We start from the raw sequence: 23,473 nt of genomic DNA on the forward strand, positions 1-23,473 counted from the left end.
ATACAGTTTTCCCACATTAGGAGTCGTGCTATCCTTTTCTCAGGGGGATACTCTGAGAAGAATTTCTGAGTGATTTCCCATGAAGTTAATATAAATCTATATAATATATATCTGTCTATGCCATTGGCTTCAACAGTGACAAACCATGAATGAAGTGCTCTCTGTGTGTGCACAGAGCTCCTCAGCATATGCAAATTGAGCATCTGTCTGTAATTACTACAGCACCTCATCAGGGAAGGGATTTGAGTTCAACACATCCAGGTGCTTCTGAAGCTTGTGGTGACATTAATCCATTATTACAGGCATCTCAAAGAAATTCCTCTATCTTGAGCTGTTGTCTTAGAGACCAGAGTCCTTTCTGCTGTATAACACTTTCTCTTAGATATTAAGGATTTTTATAAAGCCATATTGTTCCATTAAAAGCCTACTTTTTGAGTGGCAGCAAGAGTGGAATAAGGAGCTTAAGTCCCAGATAAGTGCAAACGCTTTGACTGTGTTTCCAACAAGCATTTTGAGTTCCTTGTTGTGGCCATGGAAATAAAAACCTACCAACATAATGTGTTGGTGTTTTAGCTCAGATTTGAGGTTGGTTTTCCTATCAGAACCTTCCACTTACAGATCTGCCAGTCAGTTCATTTGGGAAGAGTTGTCCTTCCCAGTTTGTTTAAAAATTCAACCAAAAATCATCTATTTGTCCTTCTCCTGCAAGCACTTTGCACTTATAAATCTACACAATGTGTTCAGTCCAGCCATGTCCTGCTGTGTTCTGCTGGAATTCTGTGGATTGGCAGGGGCTGGTCTGTCCCATCCACGCCATTTCAGTGGCCCGTGTGTGTGGTGTTCCACAGGGGGAGCTCTCTGGGAGAACTGGCCCTGTTTAAAACATGCTCTTTGGAGCATTTTTCAGGGTGTGGCATTAGTTCAGAGCTCCGATTTAATTAGAAAAAGACACACTCGGTTCTGATGATAATTTGTTATGATTTAGTATTTCCCATATTTGGGAAAACTTGATTCATTATTGTTTCACTCTTTATGTCTAAATTTTTCCTAAAGTGATGAAGTGCTTTCTTTTGTCAAATACCCCGTCTTTATTTTTCCTTTTTATGAGGGGTTTGAACTGATTTGGGGAGAATGTTTATTTTTTCCCAGTGTTTTCTTCAGCCTAGAATTTATTTATTCACCCAGTTTTTGTCAAAGGTCCTAATTAGATTTCTGTGTCTGGCTTTTAAATCCTTGGAAATTGGAATTTCTTGTATCAACATTGTCATTGCTGTAGTTACAGGTCATGTGCTTTTCTATTTTCACAGAATCACTGCATTGTGATTGCCTGATCTATTCTTAAACTGTTAATAAAAAAAAGGGGATGAGGTATCAAAGCTGTTTTAAGAGTAGCCCTGAAATAATCTCTACAGTATCTATAGGGATATAAATAGTTAACTCTATATCTTTTCTTTTTTTTTCCCAAAAAAGATGTTAATTAATTCTCAAGAGCAAAAAACACCCCTTTATAACCAGTGGGATGTGAATGAACATCACCTGTGCTCTGATTGTAAAAACATGGTCACTCCAGTAGAACAGGATGAAATGAAACATGATGCATTTAAAATATACATTTCTGTCCTAGATGAGAAAATGGGAGTTCAGGGAGTCCCTGGAATCATTCACTCTTCTCAGTGTCACATTAAAGGGTGTTGGTTCTTGTTGTAAACCCCCAAAACATGGAATGTGAGTCCCAGATAATTTTCCATCTGTGTGGAAGGCTCTTCCTGTTCTTATTTGGCTTTACTGTGTGTATAGTACCAGTGTCCAGAAGCCTTAGCTTTGATTTGTATATAGTAAATAAAAATAGCTTCTGTTTTTCTGTTCAAAGCCAGGTTGGATGGGGCTCTGAGCAGCCTGGACTGATGGAAGGTGTCCCAGCTAATGGCAGGGGGTTGGAACAAGATGAGCTTTAAGGCCCCTTCCAAACCAAACCATTCTGTGGTTCATACTTCAATCCTTAGGTAGTTCACTTGGATGAAAGGAAAGGTTTCCTTTTACTCAAAAAATTTTTTTGTAGAGAGGAATTTTATTTGGATTTTTACTTATGCAAAACTGCCAGAAAAACTCAAATGCTTCAGTAAAATTGACTTTGCTTTGAAGATACACGTTCAAATTGTAACATCCTGGTAAAGAGAATATGTCTGTGAGAGCTCACCTTGGCTAAAAATGAGTCACAAATAAGCTGCCTTGTAAAACATCAAAGGCAATCCAGCTCTGAACAGGGTTTCTCTTTGAGAACAGTTATGAAGTTCTGTTTCCCTGAGATGCATCTGAGATGTCTTGCACTTGATGGCACAGTGGTATTCCCAAGCCTACATGTAGCTGCAATTTTCAGTGTTATTTAGCATTTTTAATACATCTTAGTTTATTGACTTCTCAAGTGCAGTTTAATACTGATCTTCTGAGATGACTCTTAGCATTCAGACAGAAAAGAGTCTTAGTAATACTAAATCTTCAGGAACGTTTTTCTTATTTTGGGGAGGAGTGAGAGAATGGGAATATCAATAATTTTGGGACAAGACCATTCTGTGTTTTATGACAGACTTTTCTGCAAGTGTTCTTGTATTTTGTGTATATCCTGCTCCTGCAGTGCAGCCTCAGCTTATCAAGAATCAGACTTGAACATGTAACCTGTGCATACATGATCTCCTGTAATTTGTAATTTGGTTTGAAAATAAGAAATACAAAGTTTTTCTAAGGACGTAGAGTGTGCAAAGCAGTTATTTAGCCTGGAATAGCAACAATCTGAGCTGCCTGCTAAAGAGCTGCTGTGTTCATGCTCTGCTGTCCTCTAGGCAAATGCATGGCCTGTTATTTGACTGATTTATGCAATGAAGTGGCCAGACCAGGGGTTGTTTCAGCAGAGAAGAATCTTAAACACAAGGTCCTTTTAAGGTCCTTAAGACGTGCACTCCAAACAGTAACCAGTTTTTTTAATGTTAGCATTATGCTCGGAGTTTTTGGACCGGTGAAGAAGAGATCCTTTTGGAGAAACTTTTTTTCTAGTCACAGGTTTAAAGCCAAATGTGTTCACCTGCCTGATTCTGTGCCCATATTGTCTCTTTTCCAGGTCCCTCTGTACAGTCGTGTGCAAGTGGACGTACACGTCAGACAAGGGTTGGGATGACAGCTTCTGGAAAATGATTGGCTTGGAATGTTTGGTGAAGGATAAGTATGAAAAAATAGGTATATCAGGGTGTTGTTTCATACCTATGTATATTCATACTAATAAAAAGCTATATATATATAAATATATCAGATATAAACATATATATATGGATGGGGCTTGGAGCAACCTGGTCTGGTGGAAGGCGTCCCTGCCCATGGCAGGTTGTTGGCATGAGATGATCTTTAAGGTCCCTTCCAACCCAAACCATTCTGGAATTGTATGAATAATAGATATATAGATATCAAAAGATGTTTTGCTGTATAATTGTGAATGTCAGCAGAAATGTATCTGGGCTTGATGTACTTCAGATGGGCTGCTGAGAAGGCTGGATGCCCATAGGGAACAGGTTTCCTAAGTACGTTTTTTACTTTGCATTGTCATGAGGAACTGTGTTTAAATATTTTATCTTCTACCCTTTGCAAAGGCCTAAAAAGCCTTTTTTTGTACAGTTCAGTCTCAACAATCTAGAAGTAAATAGGAGCCCCAGCAATCGATTCCATGAAGGAAACACTCCGTTTGCATATACTGGATGACAAGCTACAAAAAAAAAGCCATAATATCATAATTTATAGCTGTTACTGATAGTGTAATTTGTGACCTGTAACCAATCTCCCTTATGGCAATTTTCAAAAAAAGTGCTACTTCTGCTTGTTGTTATCTTTATACATTTTTTTTCACTCTCAGAGCCCAAGTTTAATTAGAATGGTAGCCTTGCTAATAGCAATTCCTACAGCAGATATTCATTTAAAGTCCATAACGTTAATACACCAGAAAATTTCCAGGATAACTTTATTAGACTTTCCCTGTTAACTTAATGGACTTTTAATGGATGTCCTAAGCAGACATGTCATTAACAAGAATATTACCAGACATGAATTAAAATATGCTCATTCATCAAAGTTAATTATCTGAAATTTCCTTTGATTTTTTTTTTTAATGTCTGGCACTTTGAACAAGTTTCTACAGCAGTTTAAATGCAGCAACATGAAATGGAAATGGTGGAGGAAGGACTGTAGTGAAGAGAAATTTAATGGAATCTATAAAGTTTTCTGATCATCACATAATAAGCTATAAGTCATTTTCAGGTTATCAGAAAATTATGCTTGAAAGCTTCCTTGAATAGATTTCAGCTTTTCCACTGCCACTGAAACTGCTTATGCAGAGATATAAAACTTATGAGGGGAATGAGGCTTTTTAGCTTCCTGAGGTTTGGGTTTGAATACAGTTCTTACAACATCTTATCACATGTGGCTTTTAGCAAATCTTCAACAAGTTAAATTAAGATGTGCAATAAATACATGTTTTTACCAGAAAATTGAACATCTTGCCAGCTGGTGGTCTCATGGAAGAGTATTTTAAAATTAAATTATTTATGAAGTGTAAGCTAAGGCTTTAATACAATATTTATGCAATGCACTTCAAGGACAGTGCAAAGCAATTTACCATTTTAAGTAACAACATACATGTTTTAAATGATAAAGTAGCCATTAATAAAAAGGGCCTTTTGCTGTGATGGAAGCCTCATAACACTGATCTATATAAAGCTCAACATTCAGCAAGAGAAAAATCATTAATTTCCAATATCAGGCTGCCATGTTCATTAAAACACAGTGTTTACAAAACAAATCAGTAAGTTAACTTCTGTTGATAGGTGTTTCTTGCAAGATATAAATGTTTTTGTGAGTTAATGGTGAAAGGGTTTAGTTCCTTGGAAAATTGTGTTGATTTTCAAGAAATGAACACAGTATCCCTGGATGAGTTTTGGCTGGAATTGGAGAAGCACAATCTGACCTTCAAACCGTAGGGCAGAACTTGAAGTTCCTGCAGAGCAAACACTTGTGCTCACCTTGAGAAATCCTTTGGTTTTCACATTCTGGGACTGATTCCCTCAGGTATATCCAAAGCATAGGACAGTTTCTGTTTTGCATAATAATGCTGAAACCCAGCCTTAGGGAGAATATGTGCTCGTTTCCCTGACCATTTGTCTAACCTTGCCTTTTTTACAAAGGAAGATGTTGCATTCATTATGTTTAGCTGCGTGATAAAATCACAAAATAGCAGGAGAGTGTCCTTGGTTCCTGTGTCTGTGAAGAGGGAGTGAGGAGCTCCCTGCACCAATGTGGGAACCAGTTAGCAACCACTTCATTCCTTTATCTCCTACACTGCACCTGCTGGAGTCTCTTGGAAGGGTTTGGCTTCAGAAGGAAAACAAAGCACCTCACTCCCTACTCAGAAGCTGCTCCACAGTGTTGTGTGCTGTGGATGGGCTTTGCTTTCTGCCACCCCATATCTTACCAGTGTCCCTGAATGGGGGGAAATGGGAATGGTGGCTTTGTTCCAGCTAAAGTTTGGGGAGTTTGATTTGTTTTAATGAGTGTTCAGTGTTAGATGTGGGAAGAGCACTCTAAATCAGCTCAGCTTTCCTCTGCTGAGTTTAAATCAATCAGGACAATGTAGATCCACCTACTAGGGAAGTGATATCGAGCACTGGCCAAACTGCAGCTGGAATGGTCTTGGTTAGTGGAAGATTCCTTCCTACAGATCCCACAGTGTTGACATTGGTGGTGAGGCACCATCCCTGCACAGACCTCCTGCCAGGAGCCCTCAAGTGCCACAGGGCCACACCTTGCACAAACTCAACTCAAGGTGTATTTATAATATTGCTCCAGGGTTCTGCCCCATAAGGGAATGGGCTCAGCTGCTGGAACTGCAGCCTGTCACCCAAAAGGAGGGAATTTGTGTGAGTACCTCATATGGACAGTGTGTGCTTCCAGGAGGCACATCAGAACTCACTCCAGCTGACAGGGAGGAATTTGAAGCAGTGGGTTTAGCTGGGTTGTGGATTAAGGAACTCGAAGTTGTCAGATAACCCAGGTAGGAGTAGGTTGAAGGGAGATTGTACATGCTCAAACTCTCCTCCTAAAATGAAAACAAAACCAAAAACCTGACAGGTCTGAAGTCATTCTAGTGGAATTTCCTTTTCTGTTCTCAAGCTCGTCTAAGTCCGTGTCTGTCTGCTCAAGGTTTGTTTAGCTCAAATACAAGGATGTATTTTAGTGCCTGCACGTTCCCCTTGCAAAGAGAGATAATGGCATTTTTCTCATAAAAGATTAGCAGGCTTTGAATCATCATTTCTTTCTAACCAAAGCAAAATGTCCCAAGATAAAATTAGCAAAAATTTCTTACTGTAACAAAAGTAAATACAGAGTTTTCCAGTTTAAAAGAGGAAGAAAAGACTTTTTTTTTTTTTACTCTCTAGTGAAATCATTACTGTTTCCAATCAGAGGGAACTATAGATCAATAGTTACAACTAGACTTGTTTTTTGGAAGTAGCTTTAAATTTCATGCCATTGGAAATACTTATGGATATTACCTGAGAACAACATCTTTAGTGGACATATTTCTTTATGCTGATAAATACACTTTTAAACATCACTTTTTAAACTTCTTTCCCTTTGAAAATATATTTACTGTAATCAGAGTGGTGCTTGTGGTTCCAGGGAGTACACTCCTCCTAGTTTCAGTTTCACTTAACATATGACCTTGTTGATAAGGGAGAGCCTCACATCTGACCTTTAGGATCTTCCACAAACCTTTCCCACATCAAGGCATGGGTTCACATCTGAAAATCCCCAGGCCTTTGACTTTTCATGTTTCTCAGAGCAGACCAGCCTTTCAGGGAATCCACACAAGTTGTTTGTGGTCCCTTCTCTACATTGTGAATTTACTGATTAAGTTTGTGAAGTTTAAGTGTCTTATGTGGAGATACTACAAAATTTATTGATCCCATTAATTTGCCCAACAAGAGTAGAAGATGACTTTTGTTCAAAACCACTCTGAAAGCATTGTGTACTACAGGCATTAGCATTTATCTGCTGTCGTGGAAGCACATGATGACTATCTCTTTGTGGTATTATAAAACCTAGAAAGACATTAACAATTCCGTTAAAATTTCATGTCCTATAGACCTCTTTGGGTATTGGAGCGTACATTCCATTTGGAGGAAAATGCCTGATAAATTTTCACCACAGCCTTCTACTTCAGGGGCTACTTAAGGGATCAAATAATGATTTTTTTTTATAGAATGGTAATATTTTATACCGTGTCTTTTTTGGGTCGAAGATGTTGAGCATTGCAGGGACTGCAGAATAGGTGTTACTGAGCTAGTTGGGATTTACTTTACAGCCCCAGCACTTTGCAACTGTAACTCTTCCCTTAATTCCAGGAATTTGGGGACTGCAGGCTTGATGTTTTCGTGTTCCTGGACACTTTTGAATGTGCTGAAAAGAAGGATCTATATAACTGGGAGACTAGATGTTCTTTTCTAATGCTCTTTCATTTGTAGTACTTATTAATAAATTGATAATACAGAAAACATGTTATTTATAGGAATAGTTATATTCCTGCATGTCCCACTGTCTCCTTCCATATACAAAGCTAATAATGGTACTGTATATCTCACTTTTTACACTTAAATAGGGTCTACTTAGGTTTTGTCTTTTGTCAGAAGTGGTCAGTTTTAATACTTGAAAGTTCTGTTCATTTATTTGCATTTAGGCTGAAAATGGGAGATTGAGTCTGGGGTGAGAGAATTAAATAAGTATTAACTTAATACTGCAGCAGCTGTGAAGGGAATGGTCAATCCATTTGTTCTGCCAGTTTTCTATCTCTTCCAAGGCCTTTGATGCCAGATGCTCTGGAATATATGAGGGATTTCCTTGAAGGCTGAGAGAAAAGGATGATCATTTTTTTTTTCGGGTCAGATTGTAGCTGCCAGTTCTTCATAAACCTGGATTGCAGCAAGAAGCTTTAAAATACTCTGCAAATAGTAGAGAATAGGTAAAGGGATTCTCTTAAGTGTGAGATACCTTTATCTGTCTTTCTTTGGTCTTTTGCTCTCCCCAGTAAATTACAACACATTACAATTTCAAACAAAATTGAAAGGATGAATCAGAGGATATTTACACTTACATGCTGTCAAAATCCATGGAATTTACAAGTGAAAGTGTTCCAAATATGCTAACATTTTTCTGGCCTCCTCTCATTCCAGTCTGTCCAAGAGCTGTAGCAACTGTAAAGGAGCTGAAACTGGCCCAGTGCAAAGAGGTTTTTGGGTCTCTCCTTCCTCAGAGCTTCAGGCATTATTTTGTAATACATAATTCAGCAGTAAGAAGTTAGAAGGAATTTTTCTCAGAAAAGATACACATTCCAGTGATTTTTATTTTATTTTATACTTTTTCCATCTTGAGGTCACTGAGTCACATGAATAGTTGAGGTTAGAAGGGCCGTCTTGAAATTATCTAGTCCCCTTCCCCCTGCTCAAAGGAGGGTTGGCTGCAGCAGGTTGCTCAGGGCTGTGTCCAGTTGAGTTTTGGGTATTTCCAATCATGGAGACTCCAAAATCTGCCTGGGCAGCCTGTTCCAGTGTCTTGACCACTTTTCCCCAATCAAAACATTTTCATTTGGTTTAAGTGCAGTTTCCTGTGTTTCAGGTTGTGTGTCACCAGTTGTGGTGTCACTGGGTGCCTCTGAGAAGAGTCTTGCTGCATCACCTTTGCTCCCTCCCTCCTGCCAGATGTTGATATACACACGGATAAGATCTGCCCCCACCACCTCCAACCCTTCTCTTTGCTGTCTAGTCTGGGATATTCTTCCTCTTTCCAGTAACTGCTCTTAATAGGCTGAACTTGGGTGGCTCAAGTTTCTTCACAGCGTTTCCTGGGTGACATTTCCTATTCCTCTTCCACTGGGAAAGGGACCATCATTCATTCTGCTTATCATCAGGTTGAGTCCTGCTGGCAGGTGGTTCCTCTCCACTTCTGCCTCCTCTCTGCTGCAAGAAGTGTACTGTCCTTTCATCTGTCATAGCTTAGACAACTCGTGGTTGAAGTTTAGATCTTTCAAAGAATAATAGTTCAGAAATTTCCTGCTGTCCACTTGTAGAGTTCTGGTCTCAGACTCTGCCTGTCTGGGGAATCACATTTTCTTCTACTCTGGCAACACCAGGGACTTGTGAACTTTCTGGTATGAAAACTAGGAGCTTTTTCTTTGAATTTATGTTTTTAAATGTTGTAGAAACTCTGAACCTGTTGTGATTGTTTAATATTCAAATTTCTGAGATATCATCCTTTTACTTATTTTTCATACAGTTCTAAAAAAAAGGAAAGAAAAAAAGACATTTCTCAGAATCATGCTGGGTCATTTCTTCCTTTTACCTTCTTTTTACCTTCTTTTCTTCCTCCTCCTGGGCTCGATTTGTTCTTCATCTTCTTTTTTTTTGGCTTCAGCCTCTCGCTGAGATAACTTTTAAAACAGTGCTGTCTGCTTTATGAGTCAGGATTCACAAAACCAGAAGGGCTATTTCAAACAATTTGCTGACTTCCTCCAAGTCAGAGGCAGTTGGACTCCTTAAAATTAATGTTGAAGTAGCTTGAAGTGTATCTTAGAACCAATCTTGATTTTATAATTTCCTGTGATGGAGAGCCCACTTCAGACTTACAGGTTGTTGATTGTTAGTTGCTGTCATGTCTCAAAAAGAATGAATTAATTAAAGAACACGCTTTATTTTTCATCTGAAGGTTGACTTCCTCCTCCTGCCTGGCAGACGGAGGGACACGCTTGACCTGCACAAAGTGAAATTTTCTGTGTTCCACAAAAATGCTGAGCTGCTTGAGATTTCTCCCCAAAACACTTGGGCAAACTGTCAGACTTCTCAATCCTAGTAATTGCTGGCCTGACTCATTTCTGAACCCTTCACAGTGCATCAGTGTCTTCTCAGTACGGATGTTAGAGCTGGATACTGTGTGAATGTGGTGGGGAAGAAGCTTGGCTGGGAGATTTAAAAGTGTTCTTTCAGTAACTGATAAGGTTATTTTTGGTCTGTCATTTCTTTCAGTTCTGAAAAAGGGCTAATTACTTCTTTGAAGAGGAGTTTTATTATGTGAATTATTAAAAAATATCCAGTAAAAAAAAAATTCTTTTAGGTAATAATCTGTAATTAATACAAGCTAAAATACCTGTACAATCTTAGTGTACTGTGCCAAACCAAAACATCTCTGAAAGTCTATCAGTAGTCCTGTCATTTGCATTGATAATCGTATTTAGAGAAACTCTGAGGAATATTGTGCTCTAAAGTGCCAGAAATGTAAATTATCAGCTTATTGAAATTATTGTTTGCAACAAATAACAAGGTCAGGTAGCTGAGTTTGGATGCGAATACATTGCAACTAGATACTTAGTAAGACATCCAAGTACATGTTGTACACCTTGAGTAAGACATCAAATGTATGTGCCGTGTACCCAGAGGCCTGTCAGCAGTGAGCAGTGAACCGGGCACTGCGGGAGATGTTTGTTCTGCACTGGTTCACTGAAATCCAGGGAAGAAAACTCACTCACGGCCACCATGACGTGTCTAATGATCCAGTGATGCAGAATGCTTCCTTTTCTTTTTCTTTTGACCTTTAACCAGGAAAGCTTGTCATTTATCCATGGAGCAGCTCTCTTTCCTTGGGCCGAGAAGGGAAGCAGCCTGTGTTGAAGTCGGCACCAATGGTCTGCTGCCCAATTTACTGTTCAGCCTAATCAACCAGGACCTGCCTGCACACAGGTTGCTTGATTTTGCCAATATTTAGCAGCTTAATATGTCTGCCTGAACTACTTACACATTAGGTGGAGATGTAGTTCAGCCAAAGGCACTGGCCGTGTGGGACACTGGGATGGAAGGGACCCAAAGTAGATTGCCTCAAGCTCCTGTGGCAGCTCTTGTAGACAGAGATGGATTTTGATCTGAAGAAAGCTAAAGTGGTTTTGTTTAACCAACTGTTTTTCTCACTTTTATGTTACCTAGCCTATAATATCACATTTTGGTTTGATTTTCCTCAGTGCAAATGCTAAAGTCTTTAAGCGCCAACCAGGAAATTTTGTGGAGGGTATTTGCTGATTAAAAAAGCCCCAGATCTCACTGTTTTTACATCCTTTATCCACCATGCATTCAGTCCTAAGAAAAAATTAGTATTATAGTTTTATAGTCTGCATCATTATCCTGCTTCCTTTGATCTTAGCACTATTTTGGCTATTCAGCTGGATTAAAAATTGTAGAAGAGCAGCCATATACATCTCAGTTAAATGTGAGTATTGTATGTAACTGAGAGGGATGTTTGACAATGTGTTGTGTATGAGATAGGATTGGGATGATGTATATTATTTATATTATTTGTAGACTCTTGGCATTGTGAGATTATTATAAAATACAAAAATTGGAGTTTGTCTCCATGCTTTGTAATGAACAAAACATCAAAGGGGAAAATCCCTTACATTGCCTATTACAAGATCCATCTGAATGGGTGGTGCTTCTTTTTACTGAGATCCTCTTTCCTTTGGTGCTTATTTAGCACTGTTTTGTTGAACTAGATAACTTCTTCAGTGCATGTTCTATATCCCTTATTTAACAGGATATCTGTTTTTTGGATGGTCTTTTAAACCAGAAGGCATTTAGCTTGTCCAGTTTGGGGGGCTATGAAATGGGGATGGGATGTACCATCCAGCTGGGTTTCTTTCTGAGGCTGCTGGGATTTCAGAAAGGTATTGATATACCCAAATTCAAGTTTGCTTGTGTCAAGTTAGTGAATAACAGAGACGTCTCCCTTGGATTTTATTCCTTTTGAATTTTTAAGCACTTACGCAGCCAAATATAAGTGCATGTGAAGTGCAGCCCTGTTCTGTGTGATAGATGAAAAGCTGTTTGGGTGAGTGTATCACAGCTCAGTCAGCTGGGCCCCTGCTGGGCTTGGCTTTGTTGTTTTAAAAAGGGCTACATCCTAAAGTACCTCATTCTGTTAAATATTAGTAAGCCAGTACAGTGTATTTTGATCACTAAAGTTGACTGAAGATACATTATCTGCCTTGTGTGTTGTGTTTTGTAAATAGCTGGTTCCTGTGGGAACCACCTAAAAAGGTAGAGGCTCCTTGGTAGCACAGAAATTCTTTAAGCAAAGCTTGATCATAGCAAAATCTAATACAAGTTTTCGAAGAAGGATAAAAGAGGAGGAAGAGATTCAGACAGCTTTTTCCTTTTGTAAACTCACTGCTTTACAGGGGAAAAAAGTAACTGGAAATAGCCTGTCTCGTCCCAAATGAAAGGTTGTGGATTAAGGCATTGCATTAGTGAGACAGCTGCACGAATGTGAAACAGAAAGTCCTCCAGCTTCAGCCATTATGGGTTTGTTTGGTTAGGTCTAATTTTGGAAGTCATTATAGCAAAGGTAAATGACTTGCACAGGAGACTACTGTAAACAAAGGACTCGATACATTTACTTTGGCAGGAGCCTTGAGGAGTTTCGGGCCTTTCAGTGCCTCCTTTATGCAGCCTCCTGCCCTGCTCTCACTGCCCGGCTCTGTGCAGGCAGCTCTCACTTCCCTCCCTTCCCCTCCCACAGCTTCTTTTTCCCCTGACAGGTTGGATTTAGGGGTGGCAGCACCTGCTCTGAATTGCTGGTGTGTAGCTGTACAATACCTTTATGTTTATAGTATCTGTCCCTTGATTTCTAAAGCTGCTGTGTTTTGCTCAAGTAAGAATCTGTTCCCTCCCTCCCAGTCTGGTACCGGAATGCAGTTTCAAACACTTCACTTTTAATTGTGGCTCCTCGCTGGTTACTTTTTGTATGTTTTATCATTTAATAACTTTACATTTACAGATTCTAATACTGATGCTTAGCTGAGTTTTCTAGTTTTTCAGTGAAGATTAAACCATGAGAATTATAGTTCCCTTCCCAGGTCTCTACTCATGTGGTTCAGCGCCCATTCCACATATTTTTTCCCACTTGTGTAAGTGGAGAGGCAAATTCTGTGATGCCAAAAGAGTGGCCAGGCAGATCTTGCTTCTTCCCTTTTACAGAACTCCTTGTGAACACATTGTATGGGTGTAGCAGAGCTTGCATTGATCTCTAAAGCTGGAAGTATGAAGTAGAGGGACAGAGTCAGAATCCTCTCCTTGTGCACCCATTTTCCGGCACCTCTTTTCCACACTCCCTGGCTGTTGTGTGACCCAGGAGACTCCCCTTTGCAATCACTGTCGTGGGTGACTTCTGACTGCTGGGAAGTGCTTTCAGTCAAGGAATATTTGTTCAGGTGTACTTTGACTCCTCAAACATGTGGGACAAACTCTAGTATTAATTATTTTGTTCAAAATACAAGATGATTATGCTGCATCTTCAAGAAGCCCATCCCTGCACGTTCTCACACACTTCATTGCCATGTGAGATAGCAGTGCTGCTGCTGGTCATTCTGATATAAAACCAGTACCAAAGGAATCTATAGGCTCATTTCTTCTGCTGCTGTAGAAGAGAGGATTATCTTTATCTCTGAAATTGCTCCCTCAATGCTTATTAACTAGAAATACAGTAATTGAGAAGCTGCTAGGAAAAGATTTTGTGTGATAGTAACCCTGATCTCTAAAATGGAGTATAGTAATTAGACACTGAAATGTTTGACTAGTATGACTGATATAAACAAGTCAACCATGGAATGGAGTACCAGGAAAGAGGTTTTATTTCAAGTTAACTTCATCTCATGCTGTATATACATCATGTTGGTGTGCTTTCAGGTCAGGCAACTGATTCTGAAGAAAAAGATGTGGGTTTAGCTGCATGAACTCTTTTGAACTTCCTCCCACCTGCAGGGTCTTTGTATGTCAGGAGAAGCAAACAGCTTTGGTTTACTGGTATTTTTCTCCAATGTCTTAAAAAAAACCATAAAGATAATACAGAATTCTCTTAAAGAGAAACATCCTGCACTCCGAATTATTGGGAAAAAATGCAAAAGATACACCTTTTGAAAAAGATAGCATGATGTTTTGATTTTACAAGTAATTAATGACGTATAAAATTGATAAAATACAGACATTTTTTCCCATGAGGAGGTCATGTAATGTCATCACATCCTTCTGTATAAACTTAATGGTGAAGTTTGGTTATTGCCCCCAATATTTGAATATAAACCAAAGTCAAGTGCAAAAATTCAGGCTATATAGACTTGTTTTAAATTTCCAGTGTGAGATTCAGCCTGGAATTTCAGGCTCGGTGGTGTGTGACTGTCAATAGAATAGAAATTCTTGGAGAAATGAACTTCATACCATGAAGTGATCCCAAAGTGCTCCATACACTACATTCCTCAGGAAGTAGGCAGAAGGGGAATGTGAATTCTTAAACTGAAGATCCAACATCATTTACAGCGAAGTGTTATGAAAAACTGAATACCTGTGAATTTAATACCATAATCTTTTCATCCAACAGGCAGTATAACTGCATTTCTAGAAGTTCACGCTCATGGGCATTAGTGTATTCCTGATATGTTACCATGTGCTATTCCTCTTAATTAATGTCTGTTGTGGAGGATTGTTGTGTCCTTTCTAAACATCAGAATGTGCTTTAGGTGTAACATTCACAATAGAATTGACCCTGAAAATAGGATTGTATTTTAAAAAGTTCTACCAAGTCTGCCCAGATGTGTTGAATTTAGTAAACACTACAAATAATGTACTAAAAGCCCTGGCACTGGCAGGGAAATCTCTGGGAGCTCCCACTGAGCTTTTCTCTGCCTCCCACCCCCAAACCTTTAGATAAATAGTGGAGTGTGTGCATTCCCAGGAGCTGTTGGTCTCACTGGCTGGGGTTATCAGCAGCCTGAGAGGAGGCTCTTGGGGGTGTCCTTAAATTCTGATAGTTTAATGAATCTAGATTTGTTCTTCTAAAGTCTGAGCAACCTCTATCACCGTGATTTAATTATTAGAACGGTTTCTTTTCACGAGACAGAACTGGATGTGTGTTATGGCAGTGGAGGGAAATGCAGGCAGGACCTGCCCCTGGGCTCCCCAGTGACAGGGCTGGGAGGGAGGGGTTGTGTTCCCTGCCTTCTTCGTGCTGCACAAGGCCAGGGAAGGCTCAAAAAGACATTATTTAAGTCTGTGAGGAAATACAGCTGCAACAGGAGGAATTTGCTGCTTAAGCCAGTTTCTTTTTCAGAGTTTCTGTTGCTATAGCCACATTATTCCTAGTAGTAACTGCTGGAAGGGATGGAAATGGAAAAAAAATTGGCCTGTTCCTTGTGCAACAGGTGCAGTGTTCATTTGTGAGCGTGGACTGAGCCGAGTCTCCTTCCCATGCCCAGAGAGTGGCTCAGGCAGCCCAGGCAGCAACTGCCCCAGGAATCTGGGATTTCTGCATTTCATATCTCCTGGAAAGATGCCAAGCAGAATTTAATTGCTTGTGCTGAAATCTTTCTCTGTGGCAAGATAGGACATTGAATGCTTTTGAACTTCTAAATTGCTATGGGACAGCCTGATCCAGCCTGGTTGTGTTTAATGTACAGACAGATAATGAAAGATCCTTCTCCATCCCACTGAGTTCTTTGATGCACTTCTTTGTTTTATGAATCCCAGGCTGACTTGAGGGAGAGGAAGGGAGTTCTTGTAATAACATACACGTTGGTTTTTCTGTTTAGTAAATTGACAGGTGTTTGGTTTTTCTTGTGTCTACCCAGGAAACCACGTCTTGTCTCCTGGAGAGGCCGTTGGAAAAGGTCTAACGCCAGAAGCTGCCAAAGATCTGGGTCTCCCCGAAGGGATTGCAGTGGCAGCATCTCTCATTGATGCACATGCTGGAGGACTAGGTACTCACTCATGTGTTACTATTCTTGGAGATGGGAATGTACTGAATTAACCTTAGAAAGCTGTTTTTCTCACAGCCTGTTTTTATCCAACTGAAGCTATTCTTAAAAAAAATAAAGTCATCCCAATAACTGCTAATATTGTATGTCTGTTTATAGAAAGGAGCTATCACTGTTATTTGTCTTTTCAGCTGAATTTCCCAGTTCTTGGGTTTATATTCATACATATCCCAGTAACTTCTGCTAGTTCCACTTTGAATTCCAGAGCCCAAATACCATTCTGTTGGAATGCCAACATGCTAAGAGTTTGCATCTTCTGTTGCTCAAAACTTTGGGGATAGGCAAGAAAAATAAAAAAGTAACATTCTGAAGGAGAGGCCTCATATCTGAGGCTTGTTCACAGTTCGTCTTTCTGTTTAGTTTTAGAAGTGATTCATGCTTCAAGGCTTTAAGGCCTGATGCTTAGACTTTGTTTCTTTTCCAGCATCCTATTCTGATGTGCCCAGTTTCAAGTGTGTTGAAATGTATTTGGTAGGTTCAGTGCCTTCATTTTCTTACTATGTAGTTTAGTCTTATCTTAATGCACTCAATAACAAAGAGATTCAGTGTAACTTTTTCAGCAGGAAATTGAGGTTATTTAGTTTGATTGTTTAGAAAAAAGTACTTACCTCAGGAAGTTACAATGTCATTGAAACAGTATTTTTCAGTGGAAATCTATTGCTCATCAGAGGATTTTTCTCTAGGTTGAACTGAAATATGATTATCTGCTAAAATACCAGTTTTGTTTCAAATATTTTGTGCTGTTTTAAGTCTCATTTGTTCTTCTAGAAGCTGGAGTCTGGAACCTTTAAAATGTTTAAATCGCTTTACTTTGCTTCTGATCACTGTTTCTGATGAGGTTTAGTAATCATGCAGATTGCTTTTCTTACCACCTCAGAGGGATTAGACATAGATCTATGTGCAAAAAGGAGGACTGAGCTTTAGTGTCATAGTTGTAGGTGTGTTGTGCCCCTACTGTTGTGACTGACTTAAAAGTCTGTTTGTGTCAATTATTATCCCAACTGCATAAAAATGTGTTAAACTGTGTGCCTTGGCAGTTCTGTGTTCTTGGAAAAGGGTGTAATAATAAACTGACCTGAAATAATGATCTTGCTGCAAAACTGGGTTGTCACAGAGCACCTGGAAATGTGGCAGTGGAGGGACCGTGTTTAATTGGCATCATGATGTGAGTACTGGATCCAGAGCACAGGAAGTTTCATATGTTGAGATCAGTTAATTGAATTTAAAGAAGAATAGAGAGCAAGTGTCCATTCCTTTTTTTATAGACTTCTGTAAAGAAACTCTAACATTAGAAATACATAACTACTGACAGCCCTCAGAGAACGGCCTCAGTGGATTGAGACAGTCTGCTTATACTAGTCCTGTTTATCCAAATATGTTTTCCCAGATGGCGCCACAAACATGAGCAGACTACTGAAATGATTGCCAGGGGAAGGAAAACACAACATTCAGGTTGTTGTTAGAGAGGGAGAGGGGAATCACAGAGGGAAGAGTCAGGAAGGTAGTGGGAGAACCCACGTGGTGATCACAGGATAGCCCAGTACGGTCTGGGACAAGAGGAATATTGAAGATGGAACTCATCCTTCAGTCTGGGAAGGATCATAAATAGGTAGGGAAACTAGTAGAAAAGGCAGTAAAAATAAAAAGATTTTGATAACAGAAGTGACAACAGGAGAAAAAGGAGAACTGTAGAGTGCAAATGTATGTAAAGAGAATAAACAGTGTGGCTGCACATCTGAAATGCTGAATATAAATCCTTCATCCATAGCTGTTGATAACAAGAAATTTAAATATTTTTCAAGTCGAGTTTTACCTGCACTGTGTAGAATACAGAGCTGAAATTCCTGAAAGTAAAACAGGGAAGCAAAAAGGAGAAGAAAGATAATATAATGAGAAAATGAAACTGTTCTGGTTAAAAGACACCAAGGATGGCAATGCACTAAATCATATTAATCTTTTAATAATGATTAAAAGAACACAGAAGAAAAGAGAGAAGAGATATTTGAAACAGTGAAGTAAAATGTGAAAATATTTGAAATAAATATATCTTGTAGTTGATATAAAACATCTGTTTAGAAAAGGCACTGGTGTATGTTTTAGTTCTTACCCTTCTGTGTTCTGTATTGAAATACTGAGGTTTACAATTTGTTGGAAGGATATGACCTGTAGAGTAGTAGACATTAGGTTAGTCTGGGGGACAACAACATCCAGTGGGTGTCATTCTTCTTATTCTGCTGGTTGTTTTAAAAATAGTTTCTAACAGCAGAGTAATGAAAAGGGCTCTTTGGTGTCCTGCAGGCTAAACCAGAATGACATGATGGACATCTTGTCTTCAGTATTAATAATTTTTGATGCAGTTCACATCTACTTTTGGCTGGATATAAAGTGCAGTTTTGTTGGGCAAACTTCAGTTCCTGAAGTTTATGAAGGCTTCAAAGTTTTGAGTAAAATAAGGTATGGATAAAGAATTATTTAGTATTTGTGTTTGTGGAGGTCATGTGTGACTCCTGAATTGGTCCATCTGATACCTTTTATGGAAAAGTAAAAATCCAAGAGCTGAGTAGTTATGTCTTACATTTTGATGTACTGTACCAATTTAAAAGTGTACAGATAAAAATGTGAGTATGGGAGGCTAGGCTTTGGGACTGGCCTTATAAAAGTACTGTTTACATTGTACCTTTTCAAAAGACATCAGCATTGTTTCAACAAAAGTAGATAATTTATTATACAGTATCTAAAATACCTTGTCACCGTGGAGCAGATCCAGAAGTGCACATGCTAAACATTGCCTGCTTTCCTAAAAATCTTGCTTATGTTTTGTAGGGTGCACAGATTTCTCGTTCTTAGTGTCTCTTAAGATACTTCAAAAGATGTTGAGTCGCTCTTGGACTATGAAAAATTCCAACTAAGTTAGAGGTGAAAGTGACTTAGCCATTATATTATTTTTAACTAATACAATACCAAAGCTTTCATTGTTATGAGAATGTTCTGGACTCGTTTGCTCTCTGACTTCAATTAATCATGAATAGGAGGACTCTTGCAACTCTAAACACTAGTAAAGCCACCCTGGAAAACTCCAAAAAGGCCCAGAATGCCTATTTTGCAGAATGTATATTTTCTTAGTGATTAAAAAATATCTGAGCATGGAGTCGTTAATTTTGTATTGTTTATGAAAATGCATTTATGACATGTGTTAACAATTCAGTTTCATAGATTTGGTCCCTCTCAAGTGTGAACAATATTTTTAGCTCCTTTAGAAATTCTAATACAGTGTTGCTTAGTACAGGAAATTGCCTTGTAGACAACTCTATCCAAAATGAACTCATACATGTCATGTTGGAGCAGTGAAAAATGAAGCATATGAGGTAGAAGCCTTACTTTTAGCTTTCTCTTGTTCCTGACTGTCTGCATGACAGCTGTGCTACCACATAATTAAAGGATAAAGGGGCATAAGGACAGATTATGATTCCTATGATTATTGAAGACTGTAAAATTTTAGCCCATTAATTTTCTGATTATTTAGATGATTTCCAACCATGATAATACCAGGATAACCATGGCACTCAAAGTAAGACAAACCCCAAAAGAATGTTGCAGTGGTGACCTAAACAAGAAGGTGTTAATGAAATGTAGGATATGAACCAGCCACAACACTTGGCATCCTTCACAGTGTCCAGCAAGTGCTTTCATGATCCTTCTACAGTGAGGGGAAAGGGGTTTTTTTGGCAGGATTGACAAACTGGTATCCAGACTGAGCATTGCAGATGCAGATGCAATGAGCAGTCTGGTGACCAGTTTGCCAGTTGAAAAGTGATATTCAAGAGGAAAAAAGACAACTAAGAGAATGTCACTTGTTGGGCTGCTGCATTTTTCTGGGTGCAGCACAACTTGGTGCAAGAATGCAGCCTGGGAGAGGAGGAGGAGAGGCCAGGATTCCCACTGTAACCTCCCATGGAGTGAATCAGGCAGAATGTGATGTGTCTGAGGCTTGACCGTAGGTTTGCCTGGCACCTCTCTGGCATCTCCTGGGTATATTTTCTGCTGCAGCCTGAGTGTTGCTGAGTTTGTCCTCTCTCCTATCCTGTCCTGCACGCAGAGGCTCCTCAAAGCCAAGCTCAGTTCCTCTAAGGGAAGGAATAATCTCCCTTTAGATGGTTTGACACGGACAGAAGAGCAGCAACAGTGAAGACAACAAAGCTGGCAGCCTTCCAGTCTCCTGCCAAGTTACCCCTTTCTCCAACTCATCCCCTGACAAAACACATCATCTGGGATGTGCATGATAAACTGTGAACAAATAAACACATCTGCAGCCTGCCATTACAGCAGGGCACTCTTTACTCTGCATGTCAGTGTGCTACCTAAGAGAATATAGTCAGGTTATAGGCAAAATAACACTGAAAAATCATGATGATAAACATGAACACAGAAGAAATCATCTTCTGTCCTTGTATCTGGAATAAAAATTTTATTCTGATGGATAAAATAATTTTCTTTATTGACTAAGTAGACTTTCTTGATTTGTGGCAGTTGTGTCAGATTATTTAGCAATCATTTATGTGCAGAAGAGCTCTATTTGGTGAGGCGTGGCTTGTTCTTCTTTAAAAGAGAATTTTAATTTTATTTTAATAGGAGTAATTGGAGCAGATGTGAAAGGACATAACCTGCCATGTGAGAACCAGCCGATTACATCCCGAGTTGCAATGATCTGTGGAACATCTTCGTGCCACATGGGGGTAGGTTGTGTGTCCTAATTTGTACAGAATATACTAACTTATGTTTTTGAAGGGAAAAGTGACCTTTGTCCTTCTCACCCAGTTTCTTTCCCTTGAATTTTTTCTGGTAACTCTATCTTTTCCTTCAGATATTAATTATAAATTACCGTGCATTTGCTATTAGGCAAGAACTTTAATAGTAGTAGAAATCAATACTGAAAAATGACATGGAAAGTAAAAACCACGATGCCAGAGTGGCTTAAAGAGCAGCCTGAAATCTGAGCCAAAGACTCTGAGCCTGAGTTATCTGTGACAAGCCTGTCACTAATGTGTTGCAGAATAGTGGCTTTGGAGAAGGAGTGCACGTCTTCAGTCACAGCCCTTCTCCCCCACCTCTTCCCTGAATCAATATAAATCCTTCTTCCTCTGAAAATTGCCATGATGTATAGAATTATGATACTTATCATGACTAAAAAGAAGGAAAACCCCCAATAAGCAGTTTTCACGTTGCTAATTTTTCTCAGTGAATTAATACAAAAGCTTTCTCTGAGATTGCAATTAAAATTTAGTGTCTGCTTTTGAAATTTATGCCAGTTTAAAATGTATGAGTCTGAGAGCATTCCATTTAGATAAGTACCCTTTTCTGCCACATTTTTTATTTAAAACTCATTTTGGTCTTAAATTTAGACTGATTATAACTTGGATTTTTCCAAAAGGAGCAAATGGCACGGGGAGTGCTAGAGGTGTTAGAGAGGACTAACATGCTTCATGGAGAAAGCGGCAGGAGAGACAAAGAAAGGAGGCTGATAATAAAACATCAGGCTTAACAGTAAGTTAAGTTGTCTCTGTAGTGACAGTGTGAATCCATGGTGATCTTGAGCATGAATAAATGGTGATCTTGTCACATGGACTGTCGTTCTGCAAAGCGTTTTAGCACATGATTGAATTTAAAGATGTGAATAATCCCACTATTGTGAAGCAGAGCATTGAACAAGAGCTTAAATCCTGTAGGCAAACTGGAATATATTTAGGCTCCTTCCTAAGCAAAAGTTTCAAACCTCAAACTCCATCACTTTTGACTTGCTCTATCTCTGAAAAATTCCACTGGTACCTCTGTGTCTGTCACAGGGCAGGTGGGGCACCTGCAGGTACTAGCCCTGGGGGAAGGAGTCACCCTTTGAGCCTGCCACTACTTTCATTACTTCCAGGTTTTTTGCTGGAGGTTTCTGCCCTTTCAGTAGAAGCTGTTTGAGTGAACTCTTCCTAACCTGTTTCATATAGCTGAGTTAGTTTAAATTGTTAAAATTAGTTGAGTTAATAGAGACATAATACTGGACTGAAATGAGCTGAGGAGCTCGCAGGCAGTTTCCCCCAAAGGTCTAAGGGCAGCCTTGAGTAGCTGGCAATGGGCCACCTGGCTCCATCTTATTCCTTTAGGACAACCAGCCCTGTAGGAGCACATGTATGTGGTTATTTATTAATTTTTAATATTTGTATATTAGTAAGTTCTAACTAAACCCAGTTCACAAGTATAGATTATTTTGCTTCCCAGACTAGAGCGTGGCACATCAGCATTGACAGTTCCACAGCACTTTTTGTGTGCATACTCCACAACCATGAGAGATGTGGCTCCATTAAATATGCTAATAGAACAAAAGGGACTTGAGAAAGTCCATGTCAGTATTCTGTCATTAAAGCAACCCGAAGTCAAACACAGACTGCACAAGGTAGAACCTTTTAAGGCTCTTAATCACTTCAATGCAAACTTGGGAATAGATGCTTGTGCAGTTTTTGGCTAGATTTAAGTGGATCTTTATTTAAATGTAACTACTCAGCATTTTATAATCATTTCCTTAACTGCCTTCCTTCACTCATCTGCACAGAGGTATAACAATCTGTAACCAGCAGACAATAAGCAAGTTCTAAACTTCTCTGGATTCAATCTGTGAAAGGACTTTGGTTTACTGTTCTTTTATCTATTACCTGCACAGGCTGCATGAAGTGAATGTACAGCACACAGAGCAGTTGTATTTGTGTTTTAATGAGACCTATATGCAGCTGCATTTGGCTGAAATTAGCTGTTCCTTTTTTTAATTAGGGCTATAAAATGAAAGTATATTATACTTGTGTTTTGATAGAAATATATATTTTCTCTCTCTGTGTGCACCAGGGGACCCTCAGGGCAACAGAGATTAATCATCGAGTTTAATTTAATGCAGTGGGAGAGAGACCTGTGTGGTCAGGCGGGCACTAAAAAGTGCCTTTGATGTGCCTCAGGTGCACTGAGCCCCAGTGAACCAGCAACAATAATACCTTTGTGAGATGATCAGAGAGGAGAGAGGGAGAAAATGGCCTGTGTGGAAACTCAAGGCCGTCCTTTGTTGTGGTTCTGGCAAACGAAGGAGCCAACTGTCAGGAGAAATTCAGCAAACAGAAAGCAGGGAGAAAGTATGGCTGGATTTCTTTCAAGGGACCGTAACAGGAAACTGTTCAAAATCATCTGCTATGCCTTTCTTTCCCCCGCCTTCCTCCTTTTTTGTGAGGGCTGTGGTACTACTGTTGGTGTGTGTGTGTTGCTACAGTAGTGCCATTCTCTACACCAAATGCTCCATGAGTCACAGGAGCAGGTATTGCTTGAACACAGCATTTACTTTAAACTTTGAGAGAAACTACTCCTTGACCCAGTTTTCATTACCTCCAGGACTCTAGAGATCTTAAACAAAAGACTTTACTAACCATACCTTTGATATTTTAGAAAGTACAAATGTGGAACCTAATTTTACTCATGGCTATAATAGTTTAATTTGTGGTACAACTACCATTTTTAAGT

General features: G+C 39.3%; 1 protein-coding gene across 8 annotated transcripts in view; it reads left to right on the top strand.

Annotated features, from left to right (window-relative positions):
- Positions 1-23,473, top strand: part of HOOK1 (hook microtubule tethering protein 1) — a 170,498-nt gene that overhangs the window by 45,605 nt on the left and 101,420 nt on the right. For 7 of the 8 annotated variants that reach the window (XM_051796452.1, XM_051796463.1, XM_051796471.1 and 4 more), the window contains 3 exons: positions 3,113-3,228; positions 15,746-15,874; positions 20,561-20,664. In XM_051796452.1, the coding sequence (XP_051652412.1) occupies positions 3,113-3,228; positions 15,746-15,874; positions 20,561-20,664 (349 nt within the window). The remainder of the gene's footprint in view (positions 1-3,112; positions 3,229-15,745; positions 15,875-20,560; positions 20,665-23,473) is intronic. The other variant, XM_051796404.1, reaches the window with a different exon arrangement.

This window comes from Manacus candei, unplaced genomic scaffold (genome assembly GCF_025592945.1).
Source record: "Manacus candei isolate 608988 ecotype Guabito, Panama unplaced genomic scaffold, ASM2559294v1 h1tg000005l, whole genome shotgun sequence".
Taxonomy (NCBI): domain Eukaryota; kingdom Metazoa; phylum Chordata; class Aves; order Passeriformes; family Pipridae; genus Manacus; species Manacus candei.